A 23,284-nucleotide genomic window follows, 5' to 3' on the forward strand; every position below is an offset into this window, starting at 1 on the left:
TCAATTGCACTCAAACTCTTGGGAAACCCTTTCCCAATTTGCTAAGCTTGTCCATATTTCTTTTCTTTCCCAGACTTATTTTTCTACCTTCTAGTCTTCTCTAAACTGAAGAGTAAACAAAAGATTTTATTTTAAACCCACAGTTGAACACACAGGAATATACACACATATATTTAATGTTATTTTATGTATTAGTTCATATTTGAGAATCTTATTTCTTTAAAGTGAAATTCCTTTCAACCCAAATCCAAGACTAAATTTTTACAGGTATAATCTTCAGGCAGCACCTAGTATAGTGCTTTGGATACAGTACAAATTCATTATGTAATATCTGAAAGAAGAATGAATTTATAATGCACAACTCCAGAACTTAATGTTGGTTAACTGCCATGGAAAAAAATGAGAAAATATATAGTCAAAGTGAGTGTGATACTTCGGGACTCAGCATCTTGGGTGCCTAGCGGTGTACAAAGATTTTTTTTTTTTAAGATGAGGAAAACTAAGACCCACAAAGAGGTCACATTGGCAACAAACTCCTGCTAAAGGCAAATTACTGAAGGCAAATTACCTGATGCAGAGTCCATATGTCTCCCTCTGAATATTACTTTCCACACACACACACACACACACACACACACCTTTTTTTTTTTTTCTTTCTGATAATCTAGAGGTCTAAAAAACCCCCAAGGCTACTCTCAGGCCTGAGGTACACGTTTATATGTAGCAAAAGGGCAAGTGTTACTTGGTCCACGGTGTTTAAAAAATAAAATAAAATTTTAAAATAAATAAATTTATTTTAAAAAGTGGGAAGGGATTTCCCTGATGGCGCAGTGGTAGGATCTGCCTGACAATGCAGGGGACACGGGTTTGAGCCCTGGTCTGGGAAGATCCCACCTGCCGCGGAGCAACTAAGCCCGTGCGCCACAACTACTGAGACTGTGCTCTAGAGCCTGTGAGCCACAACTACTGAGCCTGCATGCCACAACTACTGAAGCCTGCGTGCCTAGAGCCCGTGCTCCGCAGCAAGAGAAGCCGCCACAGTGAGAAGCCCAAGCACCGCAACGAAGAGTAGCCCCCGCTCGCCGCAACTAGAGAAAGACAGGGTGCAGCAACGAAGACCCAACGCAGCCAAAAATAAACAAAATTAAAAAAAATAAAAATAAAAAGGCGAGAAGAGGGTGCGGGTAGGCAAATGCTCTAGCACTTTACTTTGCAACCGCTATGGCTCAGGTCCTTATTCTAGAGTTCAACTACCTTAATGAAGATATATTTTGGTGTAATAGAGCACAGGACTTGGAGGACTTATCAGTCTGGTATCAAATCCTGACTCTACCATTTAGTGTGGCCTTGGCGGGGACCCTTAACTTCTTTGAGCCTTAGCTTCCTCATCAGTAAAATGGAGATAATTCAGATTCGATGTGAAGATTTGAGAGGGAAGTATTCTGGCACACAGCCGAAGATCAATAAATAGTTATAAATGAATGAACAACGCGGTCGACGCTCAATAGAAGGAGATCCTGCAGGGTCGGATACTCCCATATCCTGGGGAGCTCCAGAGCTGAAGACTCTTCGCAGGCCTCAGACCACCAATGCCTGAAGCTCAGCCCAGAAACCGGCCCACATCCTTCCAGCCTCAATCAGGGCCCCGAGCAGGCCCCGCAGAGGACTCTCTGGGCCTCGTTCTCAGGTCCACCAGAGTACAGTAGGCTTAGAGCCTAGCTTCGCCTTCCCTTCTCTTCCCCGCCCTCTCCTCAGAGCCAGAATCAGAGGAAGCTTCACAGCGCTTCTCAGCCCCTGCGACACAACTCCACTATAGGGGAGTTTCTCCGGCCGTTAGCATTCGGATGAAGCATTTCGCTTTTCCTCATCTCATTTAACTCGCGGTTTTCTGATTCTCGTACAAGCTCAGCAGCCCCAGGACACTGCAGCGGATAGTGGAGGCCACACCCCCACGTCCCCAGCAGCGCCAGGTGGGCTCGAGGCCATTTAGGAGGCCCTGTTGCCTTGGAAATTGGGGCGGGGCTTGGGAATCGTCAGCCCCCCCGCGCCGCGTTTGCGCAGGCGCTCGGACCCTGGACTCGAGTTCTATCGCGAGAACTCCTCCCGGAAGTTCCACGTCAAGCAGTCGGCCGGTCGGCTGGTCGGTGGGTCTCTCCCGGACTGCTTCGTTCGCAGCGAGTAAAGGCGCCCGGGCTCGGACCAACGGAGCCATGGTAGGTCCAGGCCCTGCAGGAGGGAGTGGGGCCCCTGCGGCCAAGGCCAATTCCTGGGGCTCCTGGCCTGAGGACCGTAGTCAGCAGCGGCCTGCGCTCCCGTTGCGGCCGCCGCCTCAGGCCTTGCGGGGTCTTGGTCCAGTTTGAACTCTGGGAGGGAGTGGTTTGAGGAGGCAGTGCCTGGAATTGAGGGGTCCCTGACTCCTCCGGTGCTTACGGCGTTTGCCAGAGGTCGTGCGGTCTGCAGCGGGATCCTTGGTGTAGGGAAATAGAAGAGACTGAAAACGTTGAACTCCGTAGAAGGCTTTGGCGAAACTGCCTCATTGTGCCTTTAAAACGACGACAGCTGATTTTGCAGTCATGTTGGGTTTGTTCTGGTATAGTATGTGCTGACCGCAAACTACGAACTTAAACAGGCAAGCCCCCCCCCCAAAAAAGTAAATAAAATGCATAGAGAGTCAAGAGTGGAATTTCAGATGCTTTGGGACCCCAGCTTAAGTTTCTAGGGAGAAACGAAGAGTTGGGGAGTTGTTTATAAAACTGGTTGGCGTGTTTTTCTTCATTTGCAAATATAGCGGCTGATAAGAATGACAGTCATGACAGCATTTTTTATTATCACCCCCAAATATGCTCTAAAATACTTTTGCACAAAAGAGTTATAATAGTAAGAAAAACAGTATGATAGTGTGAGAATTTCTTTCCAAAAAGATGTAAGAAATTCAATATTTTGTATTTAAACATTTTCCTGCTTTTCTTCACTTGTTAGGAAGCACAGGTTCGAGGATTTTGGAGCTTGAAGACCGTAGGGATTGATAAGTCCAAGTTCCTCGCCTTGCTGTTAAAGGAAAAAAAATAAATAAAAACTTAAAATCAAGTTAGTTTAAGGCTCATTGCTGCAGAGTTTTAACTACAACAAGTTGATTTCCTGGGGAAACTTGTGAACATTATGGATACTTCCAGAAAAATGCATAGAGAAGCACGCTGTGTTTTAGTGGGTTCACTCACAGATACCGCCCCCCCCAATCCTCATCCATGAACTTTATTGGGTTCCCAGGTTAAGAGCCTCTGAACAATACTGAAGTCACTTAATTATGCCCCCTCGTATTACCAACCACCTGCTCTGGGGTGTGCTGTGCTTTCAGCACTGGACATTTTTGGAAACAGCCCTTGCATCTGCCTAATTTAGTTTTCTTTTGCAATGTTTAAGAGTATTTTTATAATTACATATTTCATTCTTTAACACATTTAAAATCTTTTATATAACTACAAAATGTGAATTTATTTATTCACTCATTTACCATAGAGTGTTCGCTATGTGCCATGGATTTTGCTAAACATTTGCCTCCTAATTCTCACAGCACCTGGGAGAGTGAATTATAAATGCTTATGGAGTGGTTACAATAGGCCAGGCACTGTTCTGTTTAACACTGAATTTAATTCTCATTATACTAAGCGGTAGATAATAGTCAATGGTTTTACATTTTTCAAACCTGAGGGTTAAGTAAATTTACCCACTGTTGTACGTTTGAAATGAGTAGTGGAACTGAAGTTTGAGTCCATCATGATTCTTTAGACCTCGATTATACTGTCTGTACTTAAACCTCTATACCCAAATATATAAGATGCTGTGGAGATAAACACATGAATAAGCAGTGACCCTGCCCTTAAGTAGCATCTGTTCTAGAAAGCAAAAACAGACATGTGCACAAATGTTAAATGTTAAAATTAAAACCTGTAGGATCCCGTAGGAAAGGATGCTTCTGGTAGGGTAATCTGAAAGATCATAGTAGTGGCAGTAGCATTTAAGCTGAGTCCTAAATGCATCCAGCTTTTGGGAGATATAAGGAGACATTTAGAGTTAAGGCTGCAGTATGAGTACCTTACTCATTTTGTATTCCACAGTGCCTAGTACAATGTCTCATTCAAAGTAGGCACTAAAATCTTGGGAGAAATACAGCAGGAGCTCTTGGCTGTGCTTTTTGAACTGAGATTGTGCATTGGGGGTATGTAGAGTTATACTGGGGTTGCTCAGTCCCCTGGACCACCTTCCTGAAGCATCACTTTTACTCAGTAATCAAGCATTTAAAATATTTTTAATGGTAAAATATACATAGTTTATAAGTGTACAGTTTCCTCATTTACTAGAGGAAAAAGCCTCCACCGTGCTTCCTGGCATATAATAGACACATAATGTTTGCTGACTCTGAAGAGACCAGAAAAAAAGAGTTAACATTTGTGATGATAATTAATGGGACAAAATTCAGAAATGGGTGAAGTAAGAGGTCCTGCTTCAGCAAGGTATGTGAAGATGATGGTTTGAAAGTAGCAAGTTTGAGATGGAGAAGAAAGTAAGACAGTGGAAACATTTTTGTGGCTATTGAAGAGAAGAGCCAGAGAACTCGGATCTTTTAAAGGGAAGTAAGAGGTGTAGGTTGTTGCCAAAAGTGAGGGAGGCCTGTATAGAAGTCAGAGCAAGGTTCGAAGCAGTCAGTGACCCAGATTTGATAGAGATCCAAAACGATGAATAAAAGCCTTGTGAGGTGTTTGCTTTGTCTCAGGAAATTATCTCTGCGGAAATTATGTAGCAGTCTTCATTTGTGTAGAAAAGTAACGTTAAATTTCTGTCCAATTCATGATCATCATGGAAGATCGCAAAAATAAAAATTGGATGATAACGCAACTTGCCAAATAAACTTTGAGGTTGTGTGTAAAACCTGTTGAAGGAGAAATATATTTTAAATCAGTCTTCCTCAGATCTGCTTCCAAGAGAGAATTAAGACTACTGCCCTAAGCCATCATTATATATAATGAGTTAACTTTTCTCCTAGAGAGGTATCCTTGGGAGAATTGAGAAAGTAGTTATTCAGATCATTTTCTTTCTGTGGTTTAGATGAGGAATCCAGGTTGAAAAAGGCTGTTTTAAACTATTAGTATTTTATGACTCGAGAGAGTATTTTAGCTTCGGTTTAAAATTGTAATTTCCGTTTGGTTCTTGTAACTTAAATACATTAAAACATTATAAACATTCCCATTTGGCTCCAAAGCCCTTCATGGACATGGATATAACCCCTATTGATCCCACATTACATTGCCTAGCATTTCCTGATATTATTGCCAAAATAAATCTAATACTTTTCTCTGAAGAACTCAATTTTTTAAAAAAATAATTGAGGTATAATTGACATATGACATTATATTAGTTTTAGGTGTCCAATATAATGATTTGATATTTGTGTATATCGTGAAACAATCACCACAATAAGTCTAAACACCTGTCACCATACATAGTTACAAAAATGTGTTTTTTCTTGCAATGAAAACGTTTAAGATCTACTCTCTTAGCAACTGTCAAATATGCAACACTGTATTATTAACTACTGTGCTGTACATTACATCTCCATGACCTACTTATTTTATAACTGGAAGTTTGTACCCTTTGACCCCCTTCACTCATTTCTCCCTCTTCCACACTCCACCTCTGGGAGTTACCAATCTGTTCTCAGTATCTGTGAGCCAGGTTTTTGTGTTTTGGTTTTTTTGGGTTTTTTTCATATACATCAACCAAAACAATATATCACAACATATTGAGGGCTGAAGCAGATATGGGAAAACAAATGTCCTCTATTAAGTCAGAATTTAAAGAGTTTTGCAAAAATGTGAAACATTGCTACTCTTCTCACTAAATTTCTTTTGAAACTATAGTTAGTTTTCATAACAATATCTTACTTAAGTTAACATGTAATGGGTTTAGTTCATTTTTGAAAATGAATTAATACAGAAATATTTTAATGTCTCAATTTTAATTTTTAGCATGGTAAATATTAATAAATATAATCTACCTAAAAAGAAGCTTTTTAGTGTCCTCAAAAATTAAGACTGTAGGGCTTCCCTGGTGGCGCAGTGGTTGAGGGTCCGCCTGCCGATGCGGGGGACGCGGGTTCGTGCCCCGGTCTGGGAGGATACCACGTGCCGCGGAGCGGCTGGGCCCGCGCATCCGGAGCCTGTGCTCCGCAACGGGAGAGGCCACAGCAGTGAGAGGCCCGCGTACCGCAAAAAAAAAAAAAAGACTGTAAATGTGTCCTAAGACCAAAAAGTCTGACAAGTGCTGCTACAAATTAAAAATTCTTAAATACTCATTTTTTTTGTATATGTGAGTGAATAAGTAGGTGCTTTAGACTTCAAATTGGGTCTGTAATTTAGCAAAGTAAAAACTGAATTGTTTTGTAGGCATGTTAATGCACTGTTTTTAGTTAAGATCTCACGCATGTTTTATTTGGCATAGCAATTTAATGTTTGTTTGTTTTTTATGTTTGTCCTTAGCCTCTGCGACTGGATATCAAGAGAAGGCTAACTGCTCGATCTGATCGAGTTAAGAGTGTGGATTTGCATCCTACAGAGCCGTGGATGTTGGCGAGTCTTTACAATGGCAGTGTGTGTGTTTGGAATCATGAAACACAGGTAGGAATTTTTAAAGACTTTATTAGAAATACCATCTTAATCTGTTTACAGTGGAAGAGAAGAAATATAACAGAGTTCAGTAGTGTATGCCTACTGCTTTCTTAAATAAAATTAGTAAGAAGTATTTTTAATAAACTAACATTTATGAGGGTAGAGCTTGTGGGAGAAACTGTCTGGGCTCATTATATCCAATATTTAAGTGTTAAGTTCTGAGATAGGTAGTATTAGCTCTACTTTGAAATTAAGGAAACTGACACCAATATAAGATCACTTGCTCTAGATGAAAGTATTTAATGGTACTTAATTTTCCGTTCAGTGAGTATTCTAACCATCTTAAGAATGGGATTTTTACTTTTATTAAATTGTCCCCAAGTGCTCACTGTAATGCATGATGCAGGTAACTTCCAGTCAGCCATACAAATTATAGATTATATCAGAGAGAGATTTGTAGTCAGCTTTTCATTACACATGAGAATGTGCCTTTTACAGATTATTTCCCTTAAATGCTTTCATCTGAGTAAATAATAGGTCTTTCAGCTTCGTTTGTCTTATCTTTTCCAGTCTTTGTTGGCCATCCTTAATCTTTTTCTTTCAAAGTACAGAACATATCATAGTTTTGAGTCTATTTATACAGTAATTATCCCCAACATCCAAGGTTAAGTTCTTAAAATCCAGATAAAATTCACATTTGAGGAACTTAAGATGGCAAAAATAGGCCTTAGGGAACCAAGTTCAGGAGTAAACCTAAAAACACCCTTATAGCTTATATCACTCTAATGAAACAGTAAGGACTACACAGTCAGCCAAGTCCCACCAGTGACATTTTATTCACATTAACACTTTGATCTCTGCTGTATCCCAGTGCCTATGACATTACCTGACACACAGTAAGGGCTCAGTAATTATTTGTTGACCTAGTGAATAATAAACTTTCCTTTTATCAGTATATCACTAATTCAGAATTTCTGTCCAGCGACTTCAAATCTTTATCTTGTGAATTCCTTTTGCCTTGATGCGGAGAGTATGCTTGTTAACTGCTTTTGTGTGGGTGGGGTCGGGGGGAGGATCTACTCTCTCCGTGTGTTTAAAACCTTTCAGATTTTATGCTTAGCAGATACACTGGTACCTGCTCCACCGCCACCTTGCTTCCTGATGCTCCCTGGAGTCCCCTCTGTCAGCTCCATTTAACCATTTCTCAGCTCTGTCATTTCACTATAGTTGTGCTCTAAAGCCCTGGTGTACTTCCCTTATCTTTCTCCAGGCTTTACTGTAACATAACTGCTTTATCTGGGTCATCTACTTTGCTTCGTTTTTCTTTCTGTACCCTTCTGTGCCCTCCTGCAGGGCCACCTACTTCCCCTTTCATAATTCATCTCATTGGTAAGTTTTTGTTTAATTTCCTTCTTTCCTTCAAAAATGGAGGTTTTATGAGGACAGGGATTATCCTAGTGTTAATTCCCATTGTTATTCCAAGTGGGTACCTGGCAGACAGGCTCATAGTACTCAGTAAGTTTTTGTTGAATGGTTGATCTATTTTTGGTTCTACCTGCTTTTCCTCCTCTTTTTATCACCAACAGAAGTTACTTGCCACTCGTGTATTGAGAGCAAAATTCTTGAAAGAGCCAAAAAATGTTTTTGGAAGTAAATTCAAATGTACTTGAATTTCAGATAAGGAGATATTATACTCTTTGAGGTGATGGGTGCAGCAGTTAAAAAATCAGTATGTTATATATACAATGGAATATTTCTCAGTCATGAAAAGGAACGAAACTGAGCTATTTGTAGTGAGGTGGATGGACCTAGAGTCTGTCGTATAGAGTGAAGTAAGTCAGAAAGAGAAAGACAAATACTGTACACTAACACATATATATGGAAGCTAAAAAATTGGTACTGAAGAACTTAAGTGGCAGGGCAGGAATAAAGACACAGATATGGAGAATGGACTTGAGGACTGGGGAAGGGGAAGCTGGGACGAAGTGAGGGAGTAGCATTGACATATATACCCCACCAAATGTAAAATAGACAGCTAGTGGGAAACTGCTACATAGTTTCCCTGCTAATTAAATGATGTGGGAAAGCCTTTTAACCACATTGAGGCTCGGTTTACTTACCTAAATGAAGATGATATGTTGCCTTCTTTACTTCGCAGGATTGTCAGAAGGATTAAATCAAATTGATAAAATTGTGTAGGAGACCTATAAGGCCCCATACAAGTGTTTCTTTATTTTCTTACATTTCGCTGCTGGTTTACATGTTAAGTGTGTAGCGTTTCCTCCTGTTTAGCTTGTTTAGCTTCTGGAGTGGGAAGACCATCCCTTAGGTCATTTGTATCAGCCACAGCACTTAACGTGGACCTGAAACATGACTGTTAGTTCTGTAGCTGCTTTATTTTTTATTGCTCAGCAGATCCCTGAATTTGTTGGCTCCTCACGAGCTTTCGTGGATTTGTCTGTCATCTTATAGGTTGCATGTTCTACCTGTTTGCAGTGTCTGTATCACAGTCAGCTGCTAGTGGTTGTGCAGGTTGGAGCTTATGTCCCCACTCATTCAGCCTTTGACTGAAGAATCTTTGAAGTCTTGTTCAGGAAGCCAGAGTGGGCTCAACAGTTCTTGTGAACCAGTCCCTATTTTTAAATTTGGTGCACATCGTTAATCAATCAGAATATGCTATTTTCATTATTCTCTCGTACAGAAAGAGAGATTAAAAAGTGATAGTTTGATTTTCAGAATTTTAAAGAACAAAGCATCAAAGTGGGAGGACAAAGAGATGCATTCATCCCTGCTCTTTCTAGCAGGGTCTAGTTTTCCACCTTTATCCTGTGTAAATAATTCTATTCTGAGCAGCTTTAAGGGACATCTGAATCACTGTGTTCTCGTACTTCACTAAAAGGAAATGGCATCTGTATGGAAGCATATTGCTGAAGTGTACAAAAGAGTTGTATCTTGTTTATAAATTTATTTTACGAGTTTATGGGTTTAATTTTTAAAAGGAGAAAACTAGGGGCTAATTCATTCAACAAATACTTATTACTCATTCATTGTTTTTCAGCAGCTGTTCTAGGCTCTAGGTATACAGTGGTGAACAAGATTCCTGCCCTCAGGGGGCTTAGCAGGAAAGATTGACGTTAAACACGTAATTATGAAGGTGCTATGTTGTGAAAGTGGAGTATAAGGTCCTCTGGGTGGGTGTTCAGGCGGAGGGAACATGAGCAAAGAAGGCACTGGGAGTAGCCAAGGATGAAGCTGGAGCACAGAGGATGGGGAACTTCATCTTGTTGACATTTGCTTTCTTTTGTCATTTATAAGTATTTGCACTTTGAATCTGTTAAAGAAAAGATCTTTGGTCTATTGTTTTCATTTGACTGTTGCACTTTTATATTTTAGCCTGAGAACATTTTATGATTAGTAGTGATATAAAAAATCGGATGTTTTAAATATAACAGGATAGATTTTTCAGTTATTTTCTCATGACTCAAAGTGTATTCTTGTGAAATTTTTAAGACACTGGTGAAAACATTTGAAGTATGTGATCTTCCTGTTCGAGCTGCCAAGTTTGTTGCGAGGAAGAATTGGGCTGTGACGGGGGCGGTAAGTAATTCCCTGCGCTTCTAACCCATCCGTGAACCTGTCAGTGGCTGCTTTGGCGAGTCAAAAAGCTTATGTATGACTGATTCACTTTGTTATAAGGCAGAAACTAACACACCATTGTAAAGCAATTATACCCCAATAAAGATGTTAAAAAAAAAAAAAGAATTATTAAAAAAAAAAAAAAAAGCTTTGGCTCTTGCTTTGTTTTGTTAATTAGTGCATTGTTTTGGAACCTGGGCTTTATAAAACCCTGAGCCTATAATATACTTTTTTGTGCAGTTTACTTCATAACAGTAATGATGGTGTTAAACTTCCCATTTCCAGGATGACATGCAGATTAGAGTGTTCAACTACAACACTCTGGAGAGAGTTCATATGTTTGAAGCTCATTCAGACTACATTCGCTGTATTGCTGTTCATCCGACCCAGCCTTTCATTCTAACTAGCAGCGGTAAGAGATGACCCCTTTTGGTCATGTGCGTCTCTTTGAGTAATTCATTTTCATTCAGTGAGACATGCAATTCTTTTACTGCTGTTACAAGCAGAGTTCTAATTCCAAGCAGCCTTTAAACTATTTAAATCCATTAACGTGCTATCAGTGCTGCTTACTTTTGTATTTTAATGAATATCAGTTCTACTTAGGATTTGTAGAAGACCTGAAGGTCTAGATGCTGAAAAGTCTGCTGAACAGAAAGCTAATTTACATGCTGATTGAGTGAGTTTTTGGCAGATTGCCATATACCCTAGTCAATTTTATCTTTATACTCAGATTAGTTTGCTCCTTGGTATTATGTATAAAACAGTGGTGCTTTTGGAAGGCATTTAAAACCAGTTGCACTGAACTGGTAATAGCTCTTTGAAACATTTTAATTTAGAGATTGAGAAGTAACTCAGAACTTTTTTTTTTTAACCAATCTTGTATTAAAAGAGAAATGTTTATTTCTGAAATAGTCATTGCCATCATTATTCATTCATACTTAGACTCTAATCAAACTTGTTCCTCTTTCATCATTCTGTAAAGCCCATTGAGTCTGTCTTAAATTTTTTTCCATGAAATTTGTATATTTGCTATTAGTAATCTCTCTCTTTTATCTCCACTCTTTAGAGAGTTAAATTTACTCTTAGAATAAATAAGCATATTGAAAAATCTGTTCAATTCCGATTCTGTTTCTTTAAGACATGGAATATATGCTTTGTGTTAGATTTGCTGCCTTAAAAGGCACAGAGACTCTGCACCTTAGTTCTGAATGAAAGAAGTAGAAATTGCAACTAACTGGAGACTTTCTTTTGGTCTAGATGACATGCTTATTAAACTCTGGGACTGGGATAAAAAATGGTCTTGCTCACAAGTGTTTGAAGGACACACCCATTATGTTATGCAGATTGTGATCAACCCCAAAGATAACAATCAGTTTGCCAGTGCTTCTTTGGACAGGACTATCAAGGTAGGATGTCTACTGTTGGTGTCAGTTATGATTGTTGGTGACATATAGTTGTGTCAGGTATTTTACTACTGGCTGCCCAGAAAGTTATTCCTGAGAAGTTTCTCTCAAAAGCTCATTTTGAAGCAAAACAGGACTTCTCATTTTGAACCAGAAGGGCATATTCTGTTGAGAAGAACAGTGTGGCAGCTCAGTGTTCTTAATGAAGGAGTGTTTTTCCACGTGGAAGCAATATGGTGTAAGACTTCTTAAACCTCTGCACACCCAGGATAAGAAAATGCCTGTATCTTCTCTAGGTCACTGTTTCCTCTCCTTTAGTATATTTGTTGTTGACTTCTGATTATTAATCTGTTTTATATTTAACTGTCATCTGCCTCCATTCTTTTTCTTACTTCATTTCTCCATACTGCTTCCAGTTATCTTTCTAAAACATGGATTCCATCTTGTCAGTTCCCAGTCTAAGGGTAAAGTCCAAATGCCTTGGTGTGGAATACAAGCGTTTCCAAGACTAGCCTTAGCTAATGTTATGAGATATCTCCAGTAACCCTGGTCTACTCACCATTTTCTAGAGAAGCCCTGAATGTTCACAGAACCTTACCTAATTCAGCTGGTCCTTCTGCCTGCAGTATTCTTTATTCTGCCATTTTGATTTCTTTTCCTCTGGATAATTAATTACTCATCTTTCAAGGCTTATTAGCACAGTTATTTACTCTGAGAAGCTCTCTTCAGACATACATTTCACCTCTAGACAGAGCTAGTCATTTTCATCCCGTTCCTTCCATCGCTTTTTGACCCTATTATAACCTTCATGTTGAATAATAATGAATGTGTCTCCGGAAATTTTTATCCCTGAAATGTTGATGTTTGGGGCAGGAACTGTGTGTTACCCCCTCCCCCAGACACACGTTAGCAAGCAGCACAGTGCCTTGCCTATACTAGATGCTTAATACATGTTGCAGTGAGTGTAAATACATTTCTTTTCCCACTGTAGTATTTAAATTATTTCTGTATGCATAGATTTAAAATATACATTACATAAACTTTTGTTTGCATGTATAGGCTTACATCTATATAACATTTTTATTAGTTTTCCTTTAACTTTTATAAAATGTTATATGCTGTTTGTCTGACAATTTATTATTAAATGTTATATGTTGAATATCTTAGGACTTCGGCCTACTTTCTTTTTTTTCCTTTCACTGGATTGTCCTTGCTTTTGACATAGGTTGAAACTTTGAAATTAGTTTTAAACTGTCTTCACTAAATTAGGTATATCTTGAAGACAAAAATTATCTTATCTTTGGCTCTAGTAAAGTTTGTTTACACATCTTTATACTCCCCACAGGGCCTCCCATGTAGTAGGCATACAAAATAAACATTTGTAAAGGTAAAGCTCAATACCAGTGCTGTAGTAATATTTGACTACTTTTCCATACTTTTAATTTTTTGACTAAGCAGTAGTTTTCTCCTTTTAATACGTCCTACTAAGTCCACTTTCATTAGCTTTATATTAAATCTCTCATGAAGTCATTTCCTGCCCTTAAAGTAGTGTTTCTCAAAGTCAGGACACCTGGGGTGTCTGTTAAAAAAATCTGGATTCCTGGGCTTCATTGTAGATCCATTGAGTCATAATCTCTGGGGATAAAGCCTGGAAATTGGCATTTTTCAGAGAATGCTATAGTGATTCTGCCCCCTGGAAATTCAAGGAAAGTGAGAAAAAACAAAAACAAGTGGGTGAAAAAATGAGCTTTCTTCAGCCCCCCCCCCCAGCTTTGGCATTTACATGACCTGTCGGGGGTGTGGTGGAGCTGCCTTCTGAAAAGCAAGGCCCCATATTGACTGGCAGATGCTGTTGCTCTCTGAAGGTGTGGCAGCTGGGCTCCTCGTCACCAAACTTCACTCTGGAAGGACATGAAAAAGGTGTGAACTGCATTGATTACTACAGTGGGGGCGACAAACCATACCTCATTTCAGGTGCAGATGACCGTCTTGTGAAAATATGGGACTATCAGGTACAGTTTTTTCATAACTTACTTGCCATATATTAGATATGCTTCTTACTGTTTCTTACAGGACAGTTAAAACTTGGGTTGTTGAACTCTGTTTATAGCATAATAACTTAAGGCATCAGAATTTGCACCTAAAATGTGGTCTCAGACTTTCATTTATATTTGAAAACTAGCAGACAAATGAATAATGTCATGACATCACCATGGTACAATCATTTTGCCACAAAGACTCTTGTAAACCTAGGTATGTTACTATACTTTTTTTTTTTTTGCGGTACGCGGGCCTTTTTTTTTTTTGCGGTACGCGGGCCTCTCACTGTTGTGGCCTCTCCCGTTGCGGAGCACAGGCTCCGGACGCGCAGGCTTAGCGGCCATGGCTCACGGGCCCAGCCGCTCCACGGCATGTGGGATCCTCCTGGACCGGGGCACGAACCCGTGTCCCCTGCATCGGCAGGCGGACTCTCAACCACTGCACCACGAGGGAAGCCCTGTTACTACACTTTTTATCTCCAAGAGTATGTTAAATTTTAATTTTTTTGTTTCTCACATCAAAATTTCAATAAACAGTTAATAAAATGAGGCCTAGAAACCAGTTGTACTGAGATACTCAAATTTGTGTTTAAATACAGGATAAAAATATTAAAGACATTATCTTAGGAATTTGAGGGAATGATACTTAGATGAAGACCACATCTTTCAGGGGTGTGTTGTGTTTTCTTCTTTAAATGTGATAGTTACATTTACATTTGCCTGTACTATCAAATAATTAGAGAAAATGTGTACACGGTAAGATGGTTCTGTTCCAAAAACCTCTGTATTGAATACTGTTAAGATGTCATAACCACTCTTATTTATTATGTATCTGTGCACTGGGAGAATGAAGGATGAGTTATTGTTTGCCACTAATAAAAGTGTTTTCTGTGTACTGATTACAGAATAAAACATGTGTACAGACACTGGAGGGACACGCCCAAAATGTGTCTTGTGCCAGTTTTCATCCTGAGCTGCCGATTATCATCACAGGTTCAGAAGATGGTAAGTTAGAAATGAATATTTATTCCTGTGTTTAATGTCGTTACTAAGTGGATATTTAAGCTGGCTAGTGCCCTGCATTTTCATTGGAAGTTTTAAAGGATTTTGATATTTTTATTAGAGTAGACTACTTAAGCTGTAAAAGAGTAAAGGGGCGTTGTTATCAGCATCATTCTAATGTGTTTTGACTCTGTTACTTAAATAAGAGGACACCCAGAAGTGCTAGAGAAAAGCTGAAAAAGCCTGTGCTTTGGAGTCTAAAAGCCCGGGGTCAAATTCAGCCTCTGCCACTTCATAGATGTGTGGTTTGGGTACATTATGAAAGGGGCATAGATACATCTGCCTCATAGGATTGCAGTGAAAGGATGTGAAGAAGTCATGTATAGAAAGCATCTGGCACACAGTGGGCACTGTACCCAGGAATCCTGTCGTCATTTCACACTTAAGATCACATTTCTTAGTTCTGGTTTCTTATAAATTTTCTATTATTTATTTATGTTGCTTTATAAAATCACAGACTATAGATCAAGAAATTAAGCTGTCAGGAAGTGTGTTCTGTTTAAATATAAAGACTTCCATGTGGCTGGTTCACCTGACAGTTCATTCTTGGATGTTCATATCAAAAGGGCATATTCACATGGTTCTTTTCAGGAACCGTGCGTATTTGGCATTCAAGCACCTATCGCCTTGAGAGCACGTTGAATTATGGCATGGAGAGGGTATGGTGTGTGGCCAGCCTGCGAGGGTCCAACAACGTTGCTTTGGGCTATGATGAAGGGAGCATCATTGTGAAGGTAATCTCTCATTACACTGTCTCTGAATAGATGGACATAGGGGAAGCAGTTATCTTCCAAGTCACCAGTTTTGTTAAACTGGCATTTCTGTCATTAAGCTCAAGAGATGAGCACTGGAGATTTAAAGTGGAAGAAAGGAGCCCTCCAGTAAATGAAAACAGAAAATGTTTATTTTGTCGTGGTTTTATTTTGTTGTGGTTCTATTTTGTTTTCCTTTTCATTGCTAAGAGTCATTTGTCATTCCTCCAGCTTGGTCGGGAGGAACCTGCCATGTCCATGGATGCCAATGGAAAGATAATTTGGGCCAAACATTCGGAAGTCCAGCAGGCCAACCTAAAAGCAATGGGAGATGCTGAAATTAAAGATGGAGAAAGATTGCCACTGGCAGTAAAGGATATGGGCAGTTGTGAAATATACCCTCAGACTATCCAGCACAATCCTAATGGGCGGTAAGCCACCACCAAAATCTCTCTCTGGGCTTCTGTGTATGTTTGCATATCCACAGCACATCCCACCCCTGCCCTTTGGTGGGCATTCCTCATTGAGCTTTTGCCGTGGCCTCACAGTCCTCAACACAGCAGCAGGCAGCCATGCTTCTGATCGGGTTGGCATGCAAGGTGAAGTATAGTTGCCTTCCTGGCCTTATCCCACCACGCAGTTTTGAACAGTTGAATAGTTTTGTGTTGACTCTTTATTTCAGATGTGTTGGTATGTGTCCTTCCGCTCCTTCAAGGCATAGAATCATGTCTTATCCTGAGACTTAGTAGGTGCTCTCTAAATACTTGCTGACTCAGTGCTCTTAAGAAGAAGAGTTGTGAGGTCTTTGTCTTTTGAAAACATTTGGGGACTGCTAATAATTCTGCTTCTTTGTAATTTGAATCATCAGGTCTGTTTCTCCCTTAAGATTTGTAAAGCACTGAACATCTTGTGAGAGGAGAGTTTCTAGTACAATTAGTTTAAACCTGTGAGTTTTAAAAATTATTTTACAATAGATCTTGGCATTTTATAATGCTGTCCTGAGTATTAAAAAAGACAGCGTATATAAACCAAGTATGCTGCCTAGTTCAGTAAATGGTATCCATAATTACTTGTAATAAAATTTTCTTATGAAGATTAAGAACGCATTGCATTTTTTCCCCTTAATATCATAAAATGTTTCTTGCTGAAGTTTTACATTTCACCTTTGGCAATCTAATAACAGCCAATATGTCTACTGAGAAAATTTTGACTATGCAACATTCTTTTTTTCTTATATTTAAATGTTAAAATATCCTGTTTATTTTGATAAATTTAACAGTCATTAAAAACTGGGGTAAGATATCTTTATTCATTTGAATGATCAGCTTTAAAATGAAGATAGCCTTGCAACAAGGTAGTGCCTCCCTATGGTGTAAATGTAATGAGCAAACTGCCAAGCATCTTGGTGCTCAACAGGTGCTCGTTGAATTAGGGGAATCTTCCCCTGGTGCCTCCATCCTTTCTCATCTTCCTGACCCTTTGTTTATAAGAGAGGCCACTGCAGTAACATTTTCAGTAGTAACCCCCTCTTCATAATCTGCTTTTGATTTGTTGGGTGGAATATTTATGTCTAGCTCCATATTCAGAGAAATATATAACTTTAAAAGGTAATAGGTTAATTTGTAACAGTCAACTGAAATAACGTTTGTTATTAGAAATATTTCACCATAAAGATGAATCATTGTTACTTAAATTTTACATGTCATTGGTCCTCTGTACTTCCCTCCCTGGGTTCTATAATTTCTAGGTTTGTTGTGGTGTGTGGTGATGGCGAATATATCATCTACACAGCAATGGCACTGAGAAACAAGAGCTTTGGGTCTGCCCAGGAGTTTGCGTGGGCCCACGATTCTTCAGAGTAAGTTTTGGCTGTGTCATATCCAGCTTGCCCTGATTGCCAATGTGTGTTCTCTGTGCAGCTGTATTAAAGGTTTGCAAGGCTCAGTGTAGGCTGTTCTTCACCATGTTAAAGAACAGTTCTCACCAGAGCTGTGTTGGAAGATTGGTCAGGGGCAGCTATGCAGCCTGAGCTGCCTCTGCCTTTTCTGTGTTCAGTATTGAGCGGGCACTCAATCTGATATAATAATCACATTAAACCGGGGACCCAGCACCTATTTCCTTGGTGGAGCCCATGGCAGGGCCTGGTACTTATGGGCTGAAGGCAAAGTAGGCCCTCAAATCAAGACCATGGCAGGCCCTCCCCAGGACCTGGCATCCTGAGCTGCAGCTGCCGTTTTCTGAGCTACTGGGGAGAGATGCTAAATTCTGATGTAATCTTGATGAAAACCTCAATGAATCTTTTTTTTTTTAATATCTTTATTGGAGTATAACTGATTTACAATGTTGTGTTGGTTTCTACTGTACGACAAAGTGAATCAGCTATATGTATACATATATCTCCATATCCCCTCCCTCTTAAGCCTCCCTCCCACCCTCCCTGTCACACCCCTCTAGGTGGTCACAAAGCATCAAACTGAATCCCTGTGTTATGCAGCAGCTTCCCACTGGCCATCCATTTTACATTTGGTAGTGTATATATGTCAGTGCTACTCGCTCACTTCATCCCAGCTTCCCCTCCCCGCCATGTCCTCAAGTCAGTTCTCTACGTCTGCGTCTTTATTCCTGCCCTGCCATTGCAAGTCTGTTTACAATAGCCAGGACATGGAAGCAACCTGAGTGTCCATCAACAGATGAATGGATAAAGAGGATGTGGCACATATATACAATGGAATATTACTCAGCCATAAAAAGAAACGAAATCGAGTTATTTGTAGTGGATGGACCTAGAGTCTGTCATACAGAGTGAAGTAAGTCAGAAAGAGAAAAACAAATACTGTATGCTAACACATATATATGGAATCTTTGGGAAAAAAAAAGATTCTGATGAACCTAGGGGCAGGACAGGAATAAAGACATAGATGTAGAGAGTGGACTTGACACGGGGAGGGGGAAGGGTAAGCTGGGACGAAGTGAGACAGTGGCATGGACATATATACACTACCAAATGTAAAATAGCTAGCTAGTGGGAAGCAGCTGCATAGCACAGGGAGATCAGCTCCGTGCTTTGTGACCACCTAGAGGGGTGGGATAGGGAGGGTGGGAGGGAGATGCAAGAGGGAGGGGATAGGGGGATATACGTATGCATATAGCTGATTCACTTTGTTATACAGCAGAAACTAACACAACATTGTAAAGCAATTATATTCCAATAAAGATGTTAAAAAAAAACCTCATTTTCTGTAATGTTATCTCCCATTCTTTTTTTTTTTTTTATAATCTTAGGATCCATTTAATTTTATTTAAATATATCATCACCCTCCTTGAGACTCTAAATCAAGGACTTGGGATCCTAATTTGAAAATGAAACAGAACAACACAGAGGAACCTGTTTCCTCAAAACAGTAATGGGCTTACAGAATGCCTTCTAGGAACTTATACCTAATTAAGTCTGTTCATTCCTTGCATAAACTTTAAGCATCCTCAAATTTTATACATCTCTAAATAAAGTGGAGAAAAGGGGAAAAACCACATTTAGCTGCGTAATTCAAATAAAAGTATTTCTTTACTCACGTCCCATTCTTAACAAATTCTGTCAGAATTCAAAATGTTCATAAAATAGTCTCATTAAAAACAGGAAAAATTTACGTCTCAATTATTATAGTCACTGATCGGTTCCATTTTGATTCCTGTTTGGTGCATGTAATAAACTTCGGGGCTTACACGTTTTTTTCAGACACTGAATTACATCTTTACAGTTTTCTTAGTTTTGTTTTCCCCATATTTTGTGTTGCCTCTTCTGCCAGCAGTGGGTAACGTAAGCCTCGGTGTTGCATAGTAAGATGCATGCTTTTTATTTTTTAACAAAAAGGTCACTGAAAAGGTAAGATCTTTTCATAAATTTCCTAAATAAACTCATTCATGCACAGTTCCATATACTAAAAGGTACTTTGTAGGTACTTAGTTACCATCTTAAGCATGGTCGCCTTACCTCTCTCAACATACCTCTCTCTCTGTTTTGATAGTTTCCTCTTTTCAGCTTTATCCAGCCCAGACCCTGTTCAGCATCTTTCCCGTCTTGAGCAAAGCACTTGTCAGATCACTTCCTCATATACTCCCAAGTATCCAACCACAGCCCCTTTTCAAGGCAGAGGCCCGAGTATATATGATTTATTAAGTTGTTGCCAAACATGGCTGACTAATGAGCCCTTTATAATAAAAGTTTTATTTTTTAAGTTACTTTTATTGAGGTATCATTTATACCAAATAAAATGCACTGTTTTAAATGTATATTTCAGTGAATTTGGACAAATGGATATAATCCGTAACCACCAGCACAATCAAGATATATAGAACATTTCTGTCATCTCAAAAACAATCCCCTTGTGTCCCTTAACAGTCAGCACCCCAGCCCCTACTCCCCAGTAGATTAGCTTTGTCTTCTTTAGGGTTTCATGTCAGTGGAGTTGTGTGGTATGCACTCTTAGTCTGGCTTGTTTTGCTCAGCAGTAATGTTTTTGAGATTCATCCATGTTGTTGCATGGATGGGTAATTGGTTCCCTTTTTTGCAGAGTAGTGTTCCATTGTATGAACAGACCACAGTTGGTTTAGTTATTCACCTGTTGAGGAACATTTGGATCTTTTCAGCTTCTAAAATAGTTTGTAAGCCCTAGTAATTTGTGTAATAGACCTTGTGAAACCCATTCATTATTTGTCCAACTGTAAGCAGGTCACTGATCTCTCAGGAAAAAATATAATATTGAATTTTCAACTATTAATTTTATATTTTTGCATAATTCACTACTCACATATATTTGAAGATATTTGTAACATTTGGTGGAATTGCAGTTTAGTATATACATAATATGCTATGTTTGCTTTCCTTTTTTTTCCCACCCCCCAGGTATGCAATAAGAGAGAGCAACAGTGTTGTAAAGATATTTAAGAACTTTAAGGAAAAAAAATCATTTAAACCAGATTTTGGAGCTGAAAGTGAGTGCTGTTTATATATGATACAATTTTAGAAGCTTTGTAATGGCTCAGAAACATCTAAAGATCTAAAATTTTTTTTGTTCTTTTTAGGTATCTATGGAGGCTTCTTACTGGGAGTCAGATCTGTAAATGGCTTAGCTTTCTATGACTGGGACAATACAGAACTCATACGCAGAATTGAAATTCAGCCCAAACACGTGAGCTCCCTCTATTGCTGTTTTTGGAGTGTACATCTTTGTGACAAGCTCTGAGTCCCTGAGGCCAAAAAACATCCTTGTACCCTGCTGTCCCTGTTCCATTGTGCTGGACACAGTGCCATGTACCTCAGGATTGCTTAGAAAAGGAGAGTCGTGGTATTTGAGTGAGGCAGTAGATGTTGGGCTTTTTGAAAAGTATAAAAAGTTATACAAATGCGAAGTGCTGTTCATATTTTAAATGGCTTTAATGCTTTGAAGATAAGTAGCCAGGGAGTTCTTGACCTGGAAGGGCCTACAAGTCTCCCACTCAGTTCAGAAAGCCTTTTCATACTTTACCTGATAATGGCTGTTTAAAATTTAGGTAGCCATTCTCCAGTGACAAAGTTTTCAACCTTTACATCTGCCTGCTTCTTTGACAGCTTTAACTGTCAGGAAATTATCTGTGGAGGCAAATCCACCTCCCCAGGGTCCTGGTTCTGTCTTCTAGAGCATACATTTTCAGTAGGGGGATGTCGTCCCCTAGGGGGAAGAAATTGGTTCCTGAAACCAATTGATGAAAAAAAGTACTCTCTTTATCTATAAAGCATAGATGCTCATATGTTTATACACATTATGTGTTTGTGTACCTTATGTATATGTTTATGTATTAATATATGTACCGACATATAGTATCTGTGATACTAAAACTTCAGGGGAAGATGATTGGGAAAAAAATGCCTAAAAACTGTTTGGGGTGGGGGTCATAATGGGAAAGAAAAAAAAGAGTGAGAAACACTATTCTAGAGCAATAGGGAACAGGCTAGTGCTCCTCTGAATCTCAGCACACCTGGCACTTACTGCCCGCGCTCCTTGCTGCCTCCCTTAGGTCTTTCCATTTCTATGAATGGAACAGTACTGCCCTGTCCACCCTCCCAAATATGTGTGTATGTACATGACAAAATTGTTAAGTGTATACTTAGTATCTTAATGTAGGAAGATAAATCTTGTAGGAAACAAAGTGTATGCAGTTTGTCATACCCACTTAGAAATCCGAAATCATTTATCTGTGTTTTTGTTTGTCATGTTGCAGATTTTCTGGTCTGACTCTGGAGAGCTAGTCTGTATTGCCACTGAAGAGTCATTTTTTATCCTTAAATATCTGTCGGAAAAAGTTTTGGCTGCACAGGAAACACATGAGGGAGTTACTGAAGATGGCATTGAAGATGGCTTTGAAGTAATTGCATCAGCACAACTTTAGCTTTGTTTTTAAATGATTTATATTCTTATAGCAGAACTTCACTCATTGTAACATTTTACTATAAAATAGGTTTGGGGAAACTAATAAGCATTTAAGGAGTTACGGTAAAATGTGAAAATTAAAATCTTGGCTCAGAGATCAGGGTCTGAAAGTATTTTTTCAAAAGAAATTTGTGCTTTGATTTTAGGAAACCTTTAGACTAACTTTGATTATCTCTCAGTAAGGAAATTAGAAGCTGTTTTGGTCTTAAGATAGTTTAGCCAGAGTTATTTGAAATGAGCTCTCAAATGTAAAGATAAATCGTCCATTGTGGAGGTGTCTTGGAAGACATTTTGAAATACTTATTATGCCAGTCTCACGTATGTTAGGAGTTTAGATCAACACATTCTTAGATTACAGCTTTGACGCAACAATGAGATTTTACAGTACAGATACTCATCAGGAATCTGTTCTTAAATGAAGAAAGTAGAAATTCCAAGGAAAGATTTTCTTTCTTGAAATAGGATTCTTTCTTTGCATTTCTTATTTTATGTATCACCCCTAATTATATTCAGTTTTTTGTCATTGACAGGATTCCTGTTGCTGAATAAGATAATAATAGACTTTATTCTTTTCCTGCAGGTTCTTGGTGAGATTCAGGAAATCGTGAAAACCGGGCTGTGGGTAGGCGACTGCTTCATTTACACAAGTTCTGTGAACAGATTAAATTATTATGTCGGAGGAGAAATAGTCACCATTGCCCACTTGGACAGGTAGCTGAGTATCGTTTTGCTTTTGTCTTTAGCATCCTAAATTTAAAAGCATACTTTTTAAACATAAAACCAGTTGCTGGCTTTTAACAATGATAGGCCTGATTTTTCAGTGTTATCCTTTTAATAGATGGCAATTGCTAACCAAAATTGCATCAATCAAATGGAAAGATTTTGAGCAAGAGGCAGAGTGAGTGAGTGACTGCAAGAGAGAGAGTGTGTGTATGTACTGACTTGGGCTTAGTTCTAAATTAGTTTCCGTTTCTCTTACAGGACGATGTATCTCCTGGGCTATATTCCTAAAGACAACAGGCTTTATCTGGGGGATAAGGAACTCAACATCGTTAGCTACTCCCTGCTGGTTTCAGTGCTGGAATACCAGACAGCTGTCATGCGGAGAGACTTCAGCATGGCTGATAAGGTCCTTCCAACCATTCCCAAAGAGCAGAGGACCAGAGTTGCTCACTTCTTGGAAAAGCAGGTAAGGGGGTGGGGGTTGTTTGTTTGTTTTGTGTGTGTTTTTGAAAACCAGCAATTTGAAAGAATGTAATACAAATT

General features: G+C 39.2%; 1 protein-coding gene across 1 annotated transcript in view; it reads left to right on the forward strand.

Annotated features, from left to right (window-relative positions):
• Positions 1 to 2,109: 2,109 nt before the first annotated feature.
• Positions 2,110 to 23,284, forward strand: part of COPB2 (COPI coat complex subunit beta 2) — a 31,093-nt gene continuing 9,918 nt past the window's right edge. Inside the window, exons 1-15 of the mRNA XM_060149737.1 lie at positions 2,110 to 2,213; positions 6,534 to 6,671; positions 10,173 to 10,259; positions 10,584 to 10,710; positions 11,556 to 11,704; positions 13,567 to 13,713; positions 14,646 to 14,745; positions 15,394 to 15,536; positions 15,786 to 15,985; positions 17,302 to 17,412; positions 20,455 to 20,543; positions 20,634 to 20,740; positions 21,810 to 21,953; positions 22,599 to 22,729; positions 23,000 to 23,207. Coding sequence (XP_060005720.1) covers positions 2,211 to 2,213; positions 6,534 to 6,671; positions 10,173 to 10,259; positions 10,584 to 10,710; positions 11,556 to 11,704; positions 13,567 to 13,713; positions 14,646 to 14,745; positions 15,394 to 15,536; positions 15,786 to 15,985; positions 17,302 to 17,412; positions 20,455 to 20,543; positions 20,634 to 20,740; positions 21,810 to 21,953; positions 22,599 to 22,729; positions 23,000 to 23,207 — 1,884 coding nt within the window. The 5' untranslated portion in view covers positions 2,110 to 2,210. The remainder of the gene's footprint in view (positions 2,214 to 6,533; positions 6,672 to 10,172; positions 10,260 to 10,583; positions 10,711 to 11,555; positions 11,705 to 13,566; positions 13,714 to 14,645; positions 14,746 to 15,393; positions 15,537 to 15,785; positions 15,986 to 17,301; positions 17,413 to 20,454; positions 20,544 to 20,633; positions 20,741 to 21,809; positions 21,954 to 22,598; positions 22,730 to 22,999; positions 23,208 to 23,284) is intronic.

This window comes from Lagenorhynchus albirostris, chromosome 5 (assembly GCF_949774975.1).
Source record: "Lagenorhynchus albirostris chromosome 5, mLagAlb1.1, whole genome shotgun sequence".
In the NCBI taxonomy this organism is placed as follows: domain Eukaryota; kingdom Metazoa; phylum Chordata; class Mammalia; order Artiodactyla; family Delphinidae; genus Lagenorhynchus; species Lagenorhynchus albirostris.